Genomic DNA, 18,456 nt, shown 5'->3' with positions numbered 1-18,456 from the left:
TCCACATTCCGCCCCCACCCCTGGACAAAGAAACCACTGTGAAAAACTTTTCAAAAGCAAACTTCACTTTACTTAAGACAGAGGTCGAAAGTTTCAAAGCCTCCATGCTAAAGGATAACATTGTCCAAGCTGCAAAATCCTTTACTAATGCATTCTACGGGCACCTACAAGAATGCATGGATCGTGATATCCCAAGCAAAACCAAGACTCACTCCTCCAAGTAAAGGAAACCAGTCTGGTGGACTCCTGCCATAAACAAAGCTATACAATAGAAAGAGAAACTATTACAGAAAAGAGTAAAATCCCAAGAAGGGAAGACATCCCTGATCAGTATCAGCAAGAAACTACAATCCCTCATAAAATCATCCAAGGCGAGTTTCGAAAGAAAAATTGCCAAGGACTCCAAAGATAACCACAAGGCATTCTTTAACTATGTCAAGAATCTAATTGGCAATGCTCAGATCTGCTTGAAGTTAGTGCAGAGTGGCACAAAATACACTGAACCGACCGATGTTACCAACATTCTGGCAGACTGGTTCAATGTAAACTTCACCACCAAAAGGGCCCATAACCATACCAGAAGAATGTAGAGCTCCTAAAAATCACAGAAACTCAGGTTAAAACAGCCCTCTACAAAGCCAAAAACACAGCATCATTGGGACCAGATGGAGTCCCAGGCTGCAATTCTACACGAACTCGAAGACAAATTAACCCCTCACCTAAACACACTGTTCAAACTCAGCCTCTCCACAGGTTACGTACCCATAGAGTGGCGCACAGCAACGGTTATTCCGCTCCACAAAGGTGGAGCCACAACAGACCCCGGGAACTATCGCCCTATAAGCCTGACTAGCTTGGTCTACAAGGCTGTGGAGCCCATCATCATGGAACTCATTACCAGAAGCATTGGGAACCTCCAAACACTGGACCCTACCCAGTTCGGCTTTAAGGACAGATTATGCCTCCTAAACCTGGTGGACTTTTTTGAGCCAAAGGGAAAGGTGGTACACACAGCCTGCCTAGACCTCGCAAAGGCCTTTGACACCATTCCCCATTCTGGTATTATAGACAAGCTCACCAGCCTGAACATGAACCCCTACGTCACAAGATGGATTGCCAACTGGCTCATGGACAGAACCCACATGGTAAGAGTTGCGGGAGCTAGGTCTGACTCTAAACTGGTTACAAGTGGTGTTCCCCAGGGCTCATTCCTAGGGCCCCTCCTGTTCTCAGAGGTTCAGGCAAGCACAGGAGGACTACGGCTGACCAAGTTCGCAGACGACTGCAAACTAGGGGCTATAATTGAGACTCCGGCTGACAACAGACATCCTCCAAAAGGGTCTCAATGAGACGGACACCTGATGTCAAAATCATGGCCTCAAGCTAATTGCCAAAAAGTGCATAGTCATCCCCTTTGGAAAAAACAAAGTACCCACAAACTATCACATTGGTGGTAGTCCCCTAAATACGGAAGGCGTAATAAGGGATCTGGGGACCCAAGTAGATAGTAAACTCTCCTTTGATAATCACATTGCCAAAGTGGTTAGAAAATCCTTCTATGTGGCACACCTGATCACAAAAGGGTCTGCATCCAGATCAAAAGAGGTCATTGTGCCCCTCTACTCATCAGACCCATCATAGAGTACAACGCCCCATTTGGGATGTATCTTACAAGACACCTGCAACAGCTGGAAAGACCACAGAAGTACTTCATCAAGAGGATCACTGGCCTCAAACAGATGCCCTATGCAGCTCGACTGAAGAAACTCCAGCTGTACTCTGTTGCATGCCGCCTACTCAGAGGTGATCTCTGCCCAACATACAAGGCCATGTCCAACCCAGAACTGATAAACATGCTCCACCTAAAGAAAAGCTTATCCCCTCGAGCCACATGCTCTAGGGATCTAAACCTCACCACAACAATAAATAGGACATGCTGGAGGGATAGATTGCTGTAACAGAAACTTCCCATGCTTTGGAACAAGATTCCTATCTACATTAGGCAGAGCTCCTCGCTAACACTCTTCAAGAGAAGCCTTGACAAGTGGATGGGAAACAAAGTTTACCCCGGGGATCATTTCAGTGGCTGTGCTGGTCAGAGGCACAGGGAACTAATCTAAGGGGGGCAGCGAAAGCCAGCACATTCTCGCTAGGCTTATAAATGTCTTCAGGTAGATAGCCTAGTACCTACCTATGAACCTATGAAATGTATGATGATATAAATCACTGTTATATGAACAATAAATATCTTTACCTGCACTAGACAGAAGTAAAATATCAATACGGTTGTGTTTGCCATTGCATAAGCTTTAAGATGAAATCTTTTAATACTGTCTGACATGTAGCTGCATCAGTAGGATGCAACTGCAAAAACACCTGGAGGCGTCATTCAGTTTTAATGAAGATAAAACCAAGACTATAGCAACAGTAAGTTATGTGCCCTCACATGCATTAGTTCAGAAGTACCCTCATTTATGGAGACAACTAAAATTAAGTATTTAGAAGTACAGGTCCTCCCCTACTTACAAACAGGTTACGTTCCTGGGGGTTTTTAGTAAATCGAAAATGTTTGCAAGTTCAACACACCCTTGATGAATAATGGAATGAGCTCAACATTTATTTATTTATTTTACATTTGTTGACCGGGAGAGTCCAGCTGGATTACAAGTCCATTTTCAGTGGAGGCTCTGAGAAAAGCTCCAAGAGAAAAATTTTTTACAAAACGTAGTTGTAAGGACAGACTTTTGAAGTACATTTTCCATAGAAGAGACTTTGACATACATATTAACTAGCAGCTAAGATACATTCGTTCTCTACAGTTTAATAATACATTTTAGAAGATATTCCTAAGTTTAGGATTCCTGTGATAGATTTACTATCAGAGTAAAAGCGGAGAGATGTAGAATAAGTCAGAGAGCAGATGATGGTCGCTATAGTTGAGAAGGATAACTAATTGATTTACTCTGTCTTTGCCTGGTTTTAGTTGAAAAGGATAAATTGATTTATTATGTGTTCTCCTGGTTTTAGTTGCTTATGGAAAGCACAACATTGTTGGGGTAGTTTTCCCTAATTCCTGGAGAGATGGGATGAGCAGTAGATTAACAGTCGTAAGTGGGTACAGTACTATGATTGGTTGGCTTAGAGTTACGTAAGTTAGGTGAAAGGTTCTAATGAGACATTAGCCATGGGGGGTGTACCAAAATTGTACCAATAACCACCAAAATTTACAAATCTGCACAAGAAAGATAAAAATACTGTACTGTAATCATAAAAACAAATAATCACACTGTACAACAAAGTTGATTAGTGGAGTGTTTAAGCACCGTTAGTAATTGACAGTAGTACTCTATTTTTTGACAATAGTGTATTTTTTACCGACCTTAAACTGTACTTTAATGTATAATAGCATAATACGGTACACGATACTTAAAGAGTGGTGGTTAGTGCGCAGATGGAACACCATCATGAACTGGGAATATTCAAAGAGCCTCCTGTGGCTGTAGATGGCATTGGTTCTTGTTGCATATTGTGTCCCACCTCAGCCCTCTTGAGATATTTATCAAGAGATATCAGCACAGCTAATTTTTTTCTTATGCTCAAAATTCTTCCTGTAGCAGGCAATAGCTTCGTGAGTAACTGCACACACTTTTGTAAACCTTTTAGTGTTGGGTCCTGAGACTCATAAGAAGCAAGTGCTTTCTCAATCATGTCGAAATCTTCAGTTCCATACAGATGAATTTCTTGGGTTCCACTGCTTTTGCTCCTCTTCCTTGACTTCTGTCTGGGCCTTTTGCAACTCTAGCTCCATAAAATCCTTGTTGCTTAGCTCCTTACTGTGGCACTCCCAACACGTCATGGATATCTTCTTCAGTTTCCATTTACAGTTGCCTGCCCAGTTCCACTGTGTTGGCTGCCGAAGTTACGGTCTCTCTAATTCTATATATGTGAAGAAATACCGCTAGTTCTCGTGGTGTATCCTACAGTTTCATCTCTCTAATTCTATCCAAGTGGTTTGGAAGAAGCTCTACCTGCAGTTTACAAACACCATTCATGGTGGTAGTCTTTACCTCATGCTAGGACGCATCAGTGTTTTCACTTGACTTGTAGATGTAGTTGTTCCAGCACTCTGTCCCTTTCTGTCTCCTTCACAGCCTGTGTGAAAGTTTTGCACAGGTGTTAAGCATTTAAAGTTGCTATGGCAGCTTGATCCATCAGCTGAAGACAGAGGTGGTATTGGGAGGCAGGTATACCACCTTGATAATGTCATGAAAATTGTTCAGGAATGGTAGGGCATTCTTTCTAGGATAAGCAGGATTTTGAATAGCAGGTTTTTGTTGCAGTAGTACTTCATCTCATGTGAAAAGGAATGGAAAAAAAACAGTCCTCAAAAAAAGGTTTTGTCATCCATGCATTATGGTTAGACTTCCATACAACAGGAAGTGAAACTTTGAAAACACCCTTGAGGGCCATGGAGTTTTCGGAATGATAGATTGACATATGTTTACTTTTGCAGTCACCAGCAGCATTTCTGCCTAACAAGAGTGTAAATCTGTCCTTAGCTTTAAACCCAGCCATTGACTTCTCTTCTTTCGCAATATATATACATTCAGATATCATCTTGCAGTACAACCCTGTCTCATCAACATTGAAAATCTGCTCTAGTAGGTAACCTCCATCAGTAATTGCCAACAATAACTTGGGAAACTCATTTGCTGCTACTATGTCCACACTGGCAGTCTCTCTACCCACCTTTATGTTGTAAGTTTGAGTGAGCCTTAAATCTATGGAACCAGCCATGGCTAGCTGTAAATGTTTCTTCACCAGTGCTCTCACTGTCACCACGTTTGTTCTTTAAATCTTCAGAGAGACTCATGGCCTTCTGTTGAATTAAGTTAAGACTCACAGTTATGTGTTGCTGATATTTGTTTCCCATCCACACACAATAGTTTTTTCATTCCTTCCATCACCGCACTTAATCTCTTACTAATTATCTTGGAATGTATTGGTACAGAACCTTTCACATGTTGCATAATGCTTTCTTTGTCTTTTACAATTATTGAAACAATTGAAAGATTAATCCCAAGCGAACGTGCTATGTTTGCATTTTTCTCACCAGAGTCTCTTAGCTGTATAATCTCCACCTGAATTTCTATGGTAATACTGTGGCGCTTCTTGTGTTCACCACCACTTCTTTTGGCTTCTTTCTCATGCTTTGGTGGCATGCTGGGCTACTACTGTATTAAGGTTGTAAAAATAACCACAGCGTAGTGACACGTTTGGGGTACAATACTACTGTTCAAGGTAGTAAGCCACGTTGCAGAGAAGTATAGTACACTCTGTGTAGACTGACTGCTAATGCCACCTCTTGCATGGCTGGCGAACTTCAGATAAGTTTGTAAGTCTGAAAGTTCATAAGTTGAAAGGGTATAAGTAAGGGAGCACCTGTATGGATTAAAAATATTTTGTTTTGACAACTAAAGATATGTGGTAAGAAACCATACAACAGATAATAGAAAAACTGGAAGCTCTTGTTCATGAGTATGGATAGTAAGATACACGCACTGAATGTTTTTAATTCATTTAGTTTTATATACTGGTCAGTCATATTTTTATCAACAAGAGTAGAAGTTGTGGACAATTAGAGTTGAAGGAATTTATTTCAGAAGGAAAGAGGAGAAGAGGTAAGTGGAATAAATTCATCCTTTCCATAGAAACCTGGCAAAGGAACCATGGTAATGGGAGCAAATAACTAGTAAGGAACAGTAATAGAGTGAGAGGAGGCTAAGCAGAAGTTTGCACTGTAGTTTAGAGATGGTCTTCTCTGCCAGGGACTGATAAAGTATAGACAAAGAGAAATGTAATAGGAAAGTTTCAAGTGAAAGCGCACCTTTAGTAATGTCTTCAGTCAAATATTAAACAGAAGTTGCTGATTAAGCAAGGGGTAATTAGTAAGGCATATAAAATACTGCATGGCTCCGAAGTATGCACCAAGTCCAGAAGTGTTATGATTTTTGCTTGGAAGTGTTTCCATAGCTGTTTTTTAACCCAAGTAGACTTCAAAGAATGTTTCCTCAGGTAGATTACAAATGCTTGGGGCTGTGATGGAAGAGAGACAGGTAATTAAGAATGTCTCTTTTGGGAGTGTGATGAGTGGATAAATTTTAAAAGTACATCACAGAGTCCTGTGTCAGAAATATTGTAGGAGCATGTGGATGTAACTAAGGAAATGATTCTTTTGAGCTGGGACAAAGGATCTGAATTGTCTAGACATCAGGCCTTGTTAAGCTAATTGCTATTAGCTGTCAAAAAAGCAATTACTGAAAAACAAATGAAAATTTATACCAACTGCAATTTAAATATTTAATATTTTTAAAGAGATAAAGAACTGGAAAAAGGAACAAACAAATAATAGAAATAAAGGAAATTTGTCGGAACAGTACATGCAGAATAATGTTGAGGAGCAGAAGTGAGGTTTATGAAAAGACCTGAATTGCACAATATATGTAATGCTGTAGTGTATATATATATATATATATATATATATATATATATATATATATATATATATATATATATATATATATATATATATATATAAAAATAAAAAGCATACACATATATATGCACATGATATAGTGCATGAAGAAATTTGTGATGTGTATTTGTGCCCAAGGGATAATTTAATAAATAGATTTAAAACAAATTATAGGCCTACGGTTTATTCCCCCTCCTGGAGTGACTGGCTTTATTTGCTGTCATGCAGAGCCATCAAGATGACCAAGGAGACTTGGGAAAGTTGCTGTAGGCTAAAAAGCATTCATTACATAGGTTCATAGCACCTTCTGTTCAGCTTTATGATGGTTCCTTAGCTTGTGCCCATTGGTTTTCTACTACTTAATCCCAAGTTTACCCATTCATTACTCCATCGAGATGACAGCTTTTTGGCCTAATTTTTTCCCAGTGGAGGCCTGAATTGGGTATTAAGGAGCAGGCCAGTCTCTTGATCTTGCAGATTGTCATGCCCCACTGCTTTAGTAGCAGCTTGCATGTTCCCAAGTTGCTGCTGTCAGAAGGTGTATGCACGTTCTCCCAGCTTAAGTGGCTGACCACTTTCTTAACATATCACCGATTAATACACATTAAATATACCATCCTAAGTAATAAAAAATTATTTGACTACCATTGTAAACCTCTCCAATTTAACAACTTTATATTACTCCACTCATTAATAGATGGTGACATTCATCCTAACTCGGGTCCAAATCCTTCCCTACCCACCACAAACTGCGACCAACATAAAACAATCCCCTTACCCTCAACCAAACCCTCCAATTCACTTACTATAGCCCATCTAAACATACGCAGTATTTGCAACAAAATTCCCCAGGTTCATGCCCTTCTAGATGTACATCAGTTTGCCATCCTCTCTTTATCAGAAACATGGCTTAAACCCACAATAAAAGACAATGAACTTATCCCCCCAGGTTATGGCATCCTTCGTCGCGACCGCACAAGCAAAAAAGGTGGAGGGGTAGCAGTTCTCTACAAAGCAGGACTACAAATTAGCAGTGTAAATCTTAACCTACCCTCAAATAATAGTGCAGAAATAATTATTTCTAAGCTACAGCTTAACTCACACAAATCAATAAACATCATCTGCTCCTATCTTCCCCCAGGAAAAAAACACAGTATACTAGAATACCTTCTAAACTGGCTTTCTTCGAACCTCCCTCAAGAAACTATAGTCCTAGGTGACTTTAACATAGACTGGAATTTATGCAGCTGTACTAACCCCACCTCCCTGATCAACCTGTATGGCTTCTCACAAGCTATAAACTCTCCCACCAGAATAAATAAACTTAATAGTAAAGAAAGCACATTGGATTGGATACTTACAAATAGCCCACGACAAACATATACAACAGGAACCCTTCCAGATGACCTAAGTGACCATTCACTAATATTTATTACCAGACATAAAATTAGCCAAACTATCCCTATTTCTGTCAGAATAGTCCGTACCAAAAAACATTTTGACCCCAAACTGTTCCAAACTGAACTTAAACAATGTAACTGGTCACCTCTTAAATCTCTCCCTATAAACGAGGCAGTGGAATACTTCAATACCACTTTCTTAGCAATCTTGGACCATCATGCCCCAACACGCTGTATTAGAAACAAAACTAAACCAGCTCAATGGCGCTCTAATCAAACTAGGAAACAAATCCTTTGCAGAAATAAATCTTGGGCTAAATGGCTTACCACAAAGAAGTAGTATTGGATTATACACTTAGGTGCCTTATTTTCCCCAGGTATTAATGACCATCTTTAATTAAACTATGTATCAATACTACCCTGATGGCCCAATAGTTGTTACACCAATGAACTTTTATGTATAGCACATACATTTATCACTTAGGGTCACAATATTATTTAGCATCATTATAGTAATGTGGATGTAATCTTGATTTTTGTTTTTATTTTTTTTTATTTTACTTGAATATCCATATTATTATGTATATATGCGCCAAAATGGCATCTAAGGTCTTACTAGACCATATTACTGCCTTTTGATTGGATATCATATGATTGATAGATACTATAAATGGTATCATGTGCTTTTGTGTTGGCTCTCTTCACTTTTCCAATTTTTTTTTGTGCTCCACTGAAGAAGGTTAAACCGAAACCGGTTTGGAGCTTAGGATATATTTTCATATATCTTTATGTGACTGTGATAGCTTAATAAAGCGTTTTGGGACATATTTTGCTGGCCGTTGTGTGGTTTTACCACAAAGAATACCATTGATCACCAAACTTTTAGACAACAAAGAAATATGACAAAAAAGCCATCCTATTAGATAAAGGGAACTTCTATCTCCAACTACAACAATCATCCCTCAAAGAACCACAAAAATTTTGGACTAGTATTAACAAACTTCTATACCCAGGCAAAACTGCCACACCTAATCCTCTAGGCTCCAACCCTGACTGCCCAACACAAACAGCAAATGCCTTCAACTCTTTCTGTACTACTTCTATACTGAATCTTGCAAACCATCTATCCCCTGACACCTCTAATCTGCCTGTTCCTACTTCCATTCCTCCCCCATTATTCCACCTGGAACCAATACCCACATCCTATATCTGTTCCCTAATCCAAAAACTAAAACCTACTACCCCCTCAGCTGATAAACTCCCTGCAGAATTCCTGCAAAAAGGAGCTAAGGCTATTGCTTATCCCATCTCCATATTGATCAATAGAACCATAAAAGAAAGCACTATCCCATCTATCTGGAAAATTTCTTACATAATTCCTCTTCACAAAGGTGGAAACTCCAATGATTTTTCCAACTTTCGCCCCATAGCTCTACTCTCTCCACTTGCTAAAATAATGGAGAAATGTATCCACAAACAATTACTTAACCACCTTCTCCATCACAATCTACTAGCTAACTGTTAACATGGTTTCCGCCCATTCCATAGTACCACCACAGCCTTGCTATCCTTCACTAACTGTATCAACAAAAATCACAACAATAATATGCTTTCTTCTGCTTTCTTTGTTGACCTATCAAAAGCCTTCGACATGGTTAACCACCGACTCCTCCTACACCTACTGAAGTCCCTCTCACTTGACAGCCTAGCTATGAACTACTTTATATCCTGCCTTGAAAACAGACAACAAGCAGTTCTCTGGCAAAATCATCTTTCGAATCTCCTCCCCATCTCTCTAGGTGTCCCTCAGGGTTCCATATTAGGCCCTCTACTGTTTTCCATTTTTATAAATGACCTTCATCTATCCACTCCACTCTCCACCTGCATTCAATATGCAGATGACTCTACTGTAATTTGTTCAGCCACATCCCAAACCGAACTTCATTCTCTTACACAAAAAGCTTTCAGCACTGTAGAACAATGGTTCTCTAACCGTTGTCTTCTCCTTAACCCGAAATAAAACAAACATTTGCTCTTTACGCCTACCCAAATGTCTTCCTCTCTACACTTCACTCTTACATCCAATAATGGCACCCTTATTTCTCCTGACCCCACCACTAAACTCCTAGGAATTACAATTGATAATCACCTAAACTATGACACCCACATAAATACTACAATAAAATCAATTAACAGAAAACTAGGATCCCTTTATAGAATCAAACCTTTCCTTACACCAGAAGCCAGGACCGCAGTAGCTAGAACCCACTTAATCTCTACTCTATTCTATGCTTCCCCCATATATACTAACCTTTCTAAAAATAATCTCAACAAACTAACCATATCATATAACTATATTACTAGATTTGCTACAAATTCACCTTTCAGGACTCATCACTGTCTGAATCGAAAACAACTGGGCTAGCTTGAACTCCTTAACCAGCTACGATTTAACCAACTTACAATAGCCCATAAAGCCCTATACCAACCCAGCAACACTCCAATTCTTTCTGCCCTCATCATACCATATAATAGCCTTAAGAATCTACGCTCCTCAAACAAAATGTGGATTCGTACTACCTTGTCAAAAAACCTAGCAGGTGACTCCTTGTTCTCTAACTCTGTTGGTAAAGTATGGAATCAACTACCACATGATCTTACTTCTCAGACCTCTCTTCCACAATTCAAAACTAATCTAACATTTTTTCTCACCGACCACTGGTTATGCTCTTGTACCAACCCTGCCTAACTGTTATCCTTCACTGACTGTTACACTCTATAACCACTAAATTCCTACCTATAAACCTCTATATTCTACACTCTATAAACTAACCATTTTTTACTTAAATACTAATGCTTATGAGTCTTGAGTACTATTTTCCATATTTGACTATTTAATTCAATTTTACAATTTTTTTTATGTAAACTTTAACTGAATGTTGTAATATTGTATGTTGATGCCTTTTGTAGACTTATATTTCTTTTAATTTTTTTGTACGTTTTTTTTCTGGAGCTTTTCTCCCCGGGCCTCTACTGAAAACGGACATGTATCCATTTGGACTAGCCCAGTCAACAAATGTAAAATAAAAATAAATAAATAAATCTGTTACATCTCTTGTTTATCTGCCTGTAGCTGGGTTAACTGTGGGAGTTCTGTGCCCTCTAAAAATTGTCAAATTATCATCTTCACCATTTCACGTAGTTTATCATCATATTGATCAGCATAAACTTGTGCAAACATCTGTAGTCTCTTGCCTAGTTTATGTACCACCCCTGATAGTGGATCCCATGTTTCAGGTAGCCATTTCTGTACCTTTGTGTGCCTCAAGATGGTGGATGAGCTTTTCTGTACTATACAGAAGTACCCCAGGATGTTTCTCTGCACTGCCTTTAGCATGAACTGCCTCTGATTCTCTAAAATGAATTCCATTTCCTATTTTGGCTTCATAATCCTTTAAACTTGCGATGTCCTTGGCTTGTCTGTGTTGCTTTAGTTTAGGCTATCCTTGCCATTCTTTCAGCTCCCAGGATTCATTTGACCTTTTCTCGCTAACATATTTCTTTAAATTCAGCTACCCTTCTTTTTATTTCTCCCGATTTGTTACCTCTGATATTTTATTCTTTGGAATAGGTTTTCCCCCTTTCCCACATTCTTAGTCCCCATATCTGAAAATGTACACCACTGTGAATCTCAAGCGTTTCTTCCCAGGTATGGTTTCCAAATCCAGTTACATTATTGTTGTGTGTGAGCTAATAAAATTATCTTGAGAATCTCCCAGCAATGCGTTTTTATACTTTTCTTCCCTATTAATATAAATTCTGCTTCTTGAATATTTTCCCCCTGCTTTTGTGAATAGCATGTGAAAGGTAATGTCGCACTACTCCCCCCTCCATATGTCATTTGTGCCTATGTCCATTAATAATGCCAAATGTCACTCTTCACATGACATTTTATATCGTATTTGGGCTTCCCTGAACAACTTTTCAATGGGTCACTAAGTTAAAATGCCCTCGCTGTAAATAAATAGTCTACCTCCCTGAAAATTTCCTTAAGTTTGTTTAACCTGGATTAAAGGGTCCTGTACATATGTATTAGTGTAAATTGCTCCTTCTGTCTGTTCTTTTATTACTGCAAATCTCTGTTCCCTATCCTTCTACTGACTTATAACCTTGTGCCTGAGCATGCTAGTTAAAATTGCTACTGTCCTCCTTTTTGTCTCCCAATTGACTGCCACAGTAACTGAAATACATCCAAGTTTAGCCAACTTACTATGCTTATCTTCCTTCAGATGGGGTCTCCTGTAAAAATAGAATTTGGGGTTATTCCTTACTGGCATCTCTCAACTTTGTTTCTGTTAATCAGGTTACCCAGTCCGTTCCTTTTTCAAGGTAATGCTTTCAGCATATTGTTTAAATGTTTATATTTAGCACACTTCCCTTCATTTATATCCATTCCTCCTGCATTTGGAACTGTGAGTAATATGAATTTTTAGTGTACATTTTTCAATAAACTAACAGCAACATGAAAAACATTTGACAAAACTATTTACAGCATTATTTTTGAGTATCTTAAGTACGTCAGTTGTCTGTTTTCCCCTCATTGTCTCTCTGAAGGTTTTGCAAGCCCTTTGGCTTATAATGCTTGAGGCTTTTCTAACATAATGGTTGTACTCGTGGATGAATTCAGTTTTTGTCTTCCCATTTCCGTCTGGTTCTGATCCATGGAAAGGACTAAGTTAACACCCACAACGGGCCTCTTACTGTTCATGTCAAGTCTAGCAGGTATGGACACACTTGCTGAAAGTTTTCTACCGCATTTCTCTCTCTCCCCTCTCTAATTGCCATTCCCCTGTGGCTTTGCTTTCTCTATGCTGAAACTTCTGTTTAAATAGTGGGAAGGGCACTGTCTGTGTTTTGAGTTGAATTGTCATTTGCCACCCTCTTTACCAAGAACAGCTCCCCTTCCCCTTAATGCCCTTTGTGTATCTAAGAAGGTCTTGCATCCTGTTGGGAAATGCTCCTTTAAAATTATGCAGGATATATTTTGAATTTTAGCTTCTTTGCTTGTTAAAGTTGCATTCCTGGTATATGTATTCTATGCCTCCTTTTTCTCTACACAATGACTGTCACGTAATCTTTAAGATGAAATCTTTCAATAACTTGTATGCAGCATGGTTTTGGAGTTGATGTAAACATGAATAAGCAAATTTAAACGACTATGGGTCTTAGTAGAATGTAACTGGATAAACACCTGGAGCCATTGTTAGGCTTTAATGGGATAAACCACAATTGCTTTTTACACTGCGTCTTCTCTGGGGTACCAACCAGACTTTTTCTTCACTATTCCCTTTCTTCCAGTTCTGCTAGTCTATACTCTTATTGCTTGATTTTTTTTCTGGTTGTCGGCAGCAAAAATGCCCTGCTGCTTTTTGTCTGTTTGCGTTTCAGTTATTGCATGAGTGCAAGACGAGATATTCAGAATTTCCTCAAATTTCTTTCCTGCCTGGATGATCCAGTTTGCTATCTCATTTGTACCTTTCCCTTAATTAAATGCCGTTAGGGATTCACTTGTGGCTTCTACCTGATGTTCCTTCGCTGTTGACGTCCCCATTCTTTCCTGCTGCTTATTTTGCTTTCTTTGTGTTTCAAAAAACTCCTTGCCTCCTGCTGAACAAAGTCTTGCTGTATATTCACCTGCCTGTTCCAGTGTATATCTGTCAATTAGTTATACTTTCCCTTGAATCTAGCCTCTTTGCTGCTTTAGCTATCCATCATAAATGGACAGCCTCTCAAAAGTTGCTCATATTGACCTTGTAAAAGTACACTGCTGTCCCCCCAACACTTGAACAGTCAGAGTACAGTTTTGGAGTGGCTGTTAAGTAATGTCTTATCTCAAGTGCATCAGTTGTAGCCTTGTCAGTTTAGTCTTAAACAAGACAGAAACTTGGAGTCTTGGTGTGCTTTCCTTATTTAACACTTATCTTACAGAAATAGAGAAATACTTCTCTTGACTAAGTCTATATTGATTTAATTTGTTATTTTAACATTTGTCATGCATATCAAGAAGAAAATGATGTTAATGTTTATGCTTGTATGAGCAACTCAGTTCACCTCATAATAGAGCACCAGTCAACAGCTTTAGATCTCAACATTGGTTAACTTTTTCCTTCTGATTCATTTTTTATTTGTTATGCTGCAATGTAAGCAATACGGTGGTACTTTATTACTGGCTTCCTAATAATAAATTCAGCTACCACTCTAAAAAGCAGTTATTTCTTCATATGCACTATGTATTAATGTACTTATGCTTTTGTCATTAAGATTTAAAAACATGCTATTTACTACTACACTGCATTTGCAAATAAATTAAACCACTTAATGCTAAATAAATTAAAAGCTATTTTCCTTAAGTGTATTTTCCATGAGTTTGGTCCCTTCATGAGCAAACAAAGTGCTAGTCATATTATATGTCCTCTGGCACATTTTAAAATGAACCACACACACATTGAGGTTGACATTCAGCAGTGTCTTCATTGTTTACCAAATTCACTTTATTATTAATCTTGTACAGTCCTCATCCTGTAATTGCACCAGCTTGTGGTTCAAGTCACATTTTCTCCTGAATAGGTACAAAATGAGAGTCCTATTTTCAGCTTTTCCACTAATTGAGGCAGCTGACAGTTGGAATGATATTGCATTTGTTTCACTGTTCATTACGTTCACCTTTTAGTCTTCTCATTTGTCACCTTCTTGAAATACCAATATCTTATTCATATCCAAGCTTCTTATAGTTCTCCTGCTCTGCTCCTTGCCATGTCTCTGTTGCTCAAGGATTTTCTTTTGGAACAAGGAGAAACTGTTTCACTGGTTCATTCTCTTTTGTACCTATATTACTTGTGTAAGGTCCAAAAACTAAGTTCTCTTCATCTTGCTGTTTAGTTCTTTTTACTGATCAATATTTCCTCCAAAATCAGATATGCCTCCTTATATATGGCTTGTCCCACAAGGAAAAGATATTCTCAAGACTGCTGGATATAGCAGCTTGAATCTCTCCCCAGCATCATGACCGCTGATAATGACTTGAGTAAACATTCTCCTCTTTTCTGTAATATTAAATGGATGGTCATTTTCCAGAAATACCCTGGCATCACCAGTTTTCAACCATTTTACTTTTTGCCATAGTTTTGTAGGTAGTATCTCATTCTGTTTAACTTAATTTTAGCCAGTGTGGGACTGTGCCTTTTGATAACTAAATTAAGACCATAATTGAGATGCCCCCTCTTGATTAACAAATCCTGCTGTGGAACACCAGTCAAATTGCTTATTTGTGCCTTTATAAAGTTAATACAGTATACTCCCACCAACTTCTCTAGTCTTGCAGAAAACTCCGGTTTCTTCTTCCTGCTCTTACCCTTTTATATCTACGATTTTTTGAAAGTTATCTTCATACAATGATTCAGTCTTTCACTCATTTCTGTTCATTATGTTTTCAAACATAGCAGTTCATTAGATTATTAAGTACTTTTTGTAACTTTTCTCAACTGGTTTTCATTTGCTGTTATATTGTTTTTGAAGGTCCCCCTAATTTAAACACTACTTGAGAGCATCCAGTATATTTTTTCTTCATGTTTACCAGAAACCATGTGTAGGTTTGTTTTCTGCTGATCACCCTTAAGATTCTTCTCTTTCAGAATGTTTTATTTGCTTATTCTGGTTAACTTATTTTTCAGATTTTTTTTCTTTGACATTCACACTGTATCTGCTAGCTAGTAACAGAGTTTCCTCTAAAGTTTTTATCTTACTTTTCACACTAGGCAAGCACGCTTCTCTCTCAGCTGCCATTTTGAGACACTGAGATAGTAGTGGAAGCAGTAACCAAGGGTTAGAAAAGAGGTAGAGGGAGAACTTGAAAGGGGAGGAAATTCACGGTGTTTGAAAAAAAGAAAAAAATTATGAATATATGAAAAAAAACAGAGCCAAGGGCAAAATAGAGAAATTCAGTGTGGAGAAGAGGGTAAAGAGTTTTATCAGAATAAGTATCTTAGAACAATGTGCATGAATTCCAGATAGATTAAATTGAAGAATTGTAAAAAAAAAAAAAAAAAAACACTAAAGATTTTCAGTTTGAAGTAAAATAGCAAATAAATGGTTGCAGTCAAGCAGAAGAGCTTTGAGCCAGAGTGAGTTTATGAACTGAAATGTAAATTTATCAAGAATGCCTCCTTAAATAAGTGAATGAGTGAACATGTTATCCTACAGTTGTGGTTCTGGCTACTGTCCTGTGTTTCCTAGATTGTTTTGAGGTGGTTGCATGTACTCTGTTGGTCCTTTGCTTATTTCTAAAGATTTTCTGGAAGGAAAGGACTTAACCTTTCTCTTCTGCTATAATCTTGAAAACTTCTTAAGACTGTTAAGAATATTTTGGACCAGGCAGTGTTCTTTCTGCCACAAAGATGTTCATAAGAAGCAAGGTCCTGCTGGTTGAGGTGGTTCTTAATGCCTCAGAGTAACACTGTATGTTTGTGTTAAATATTTTTCAGCTTGTGTGTTCACATATGTGTAGTGTATTTTACATGATTAATAATTAACAATTATTATTAATTAATAATAATTAAGAGAGGTTTAAGTTTCATGACTTTTATTCGTGTATGAGCTGGAGCTGTTGCTTTGTGTTATAACTAGGAAATAAGTAATTTTGTTAAAATGTGCTACAGTAAAATAGTATAAATAAAGATGTGCATACATTTTTTCCATAGGAAATGTTTGATGCTACTCTTAAAGATCGAGAGCTGAGTTTTCAGTCTGCACCTGGTACGACAATGTTTCTGCACTGGCTTGTGGGAATGGTCTATGTCTTCTACTTCGCCTCCTTCATTTTGTTACTCAGAGAGGTAAGTTAAAAGCTAAGGTTATTACTTTAGAAGCATTCTGCACCAAGTTATTTTTGTGGTATCAGTCCTATTCATGTTAAGCAGCAAGCAGTTATGTCCATTTATAACACCCTGCAGTTATGGTAAGTGTATGTTTTGTGTGTTGCGCAGATATATAGATGCATAAGCTGTTTAGGCACCGGACACCAACAGTTAACTTAACAGCGCTATTATTAAAGGTCAATAGCGATCATCTCACAATTTGTTACATTTTATTTTTAAATGAATTTTAAACATCAATTTGTATTAAATAACTTATTTGTTAATGTTTTTAGTTCAGGGGGGGTTTAACTGCTAAAACTGGTTGTATAATTAATTGGAAGTTGAATTTCATTGGTTACTTGTGGTGATTTTAAGTATTTAAACTGGTCTTGGGCTTTAGTATGCTCATCTGATTAAGTTTTAGGACGAAAACGTGGAACTGTCTGTGTGTGTGTGGCGTTTATGTGCTGTTCATTGCTCTTGTACTTTAATAAAGGCTCTGTAAGTGAACAGTTGGTGTCCGGTGCCTATATTCTGGTTATTGGTTACATTTAGGCACTTTCCGCACTTGTTAACTTATACATAAGCTATTTCCAAATATTTTTGTAGGAAGTCAGTTACTAATGAACTGAAATGCTTATTCCCTCCCATCTCTTTCAGTGAATACAACTTGGTATTTGGCTTAGTCTTGTCAAGTTACATCATTACCTGGTTAAGTGGTAGGAAGTATCAAGTTGATTATGAAGGTATTAAAGGACAGTTGTCAGAAAATGGACTTAGGGTGACTCAAGGCTGTATTTTGGGTCCATTTTTATTAATTTTACATTAGACATTTTCTGTCTTTTTGCAAATGATTTAAAATCAGTTAAACATATGACAAGTATAAATGAACAGAAAACTCTTCCAACAGTGTTTAGTCTACTAGTATGATGTTATAAATACAGTATGATGATAAAGCGCAGCAAAACAAAAACTAACTTTTTTTTACAATTCTGAATGGAAGTGTGTTTACTCAGAGCTGGATAATGGTCAACTAGGGCCTTAGGAAGGGTAGTTATTCAACCCCCCCAATGCTATTTAAGTGTGTCCCATTACTTGGCCATTTCTCCCCAATTATCATAAATACTGTTCAAACCTGTCAGTGTACATACTATTTTTTTCTTTACTTTTACAATTATTACAGGGAAAAAAATGCATCAAGCCACTGACATTGTTTACAAACCATGGGCACTTGTTTAGGACCATGCAAACATGCATGTGTTCATTGATTCACCTTCCTGTTTGTATTAAATTGTATCCCTTGTATAATACAGCACCACTTAGTGTGTTTTTAAATTTGTAGTTTTGAACATTTTTATAGTAAGCAATGAAACAAAATGTATGAACCACAAAAAACAAATCCGTCCCCAAGCAGTGAGTTTTCCACAAACCAAACCAACAAATAAGCAGCAAAAAGTGGAACAAATGTTCTGGCAGAGACTTAGCACACAATAATAATAAAAGCAAGAAGTAGTTTATTGGTAAGTAGGCACTTTCACAATGATCCACATAATCACTTTAGTTTTCTTTACTTCAAGACAAGCATTTCTGATATTACAAGTTGCTGCTG

The 18,456-nt window shown here is 37.8% G+C and overlaps 1 protein-coding gene across 1 annotated transcript in view; it reads left to right on the top strand.

Moving 5' to 3' along the window:
• Positions 1-18,456, top strand: part of MARCHF6 (membrane associated ring-CH-type finger 6) — a 2,699,933-nt gene that overhangs the window by 1,591,018 nt on the left and 1,090,459 nt on the right. The window contains exon 21 of the mRNA XM_044064887.1: positions 16,692-16,826. Within this exon, the coding sequence (XP_043920822.1) occupies positions 16,692-16,826 (135 nt within the window). The remainder of the gene's footprint in view (positions 1-16,691; positions 16,827-18,456) is intronic.

Source organism: Protopterus annectens, chromosome 3.part0, assembly GCF_019279795.1.
Source record: "Protopterus annectens isolate FY-2018-M chromosome 3.part0, PAN1.0, whole genome shotgun sequence".
Classification (NCBI taxonomy): domain Eukaryota; kingdom Metazoa; phylum Chordata; order Ceratodontiformes; family Protopteridae; genus Protopterus; species Protopterus annectens.
Note: the sequence above shows the minus strand (reverse complement) of the source record. Positions and strands in the feature narration are given on the sequence as shown.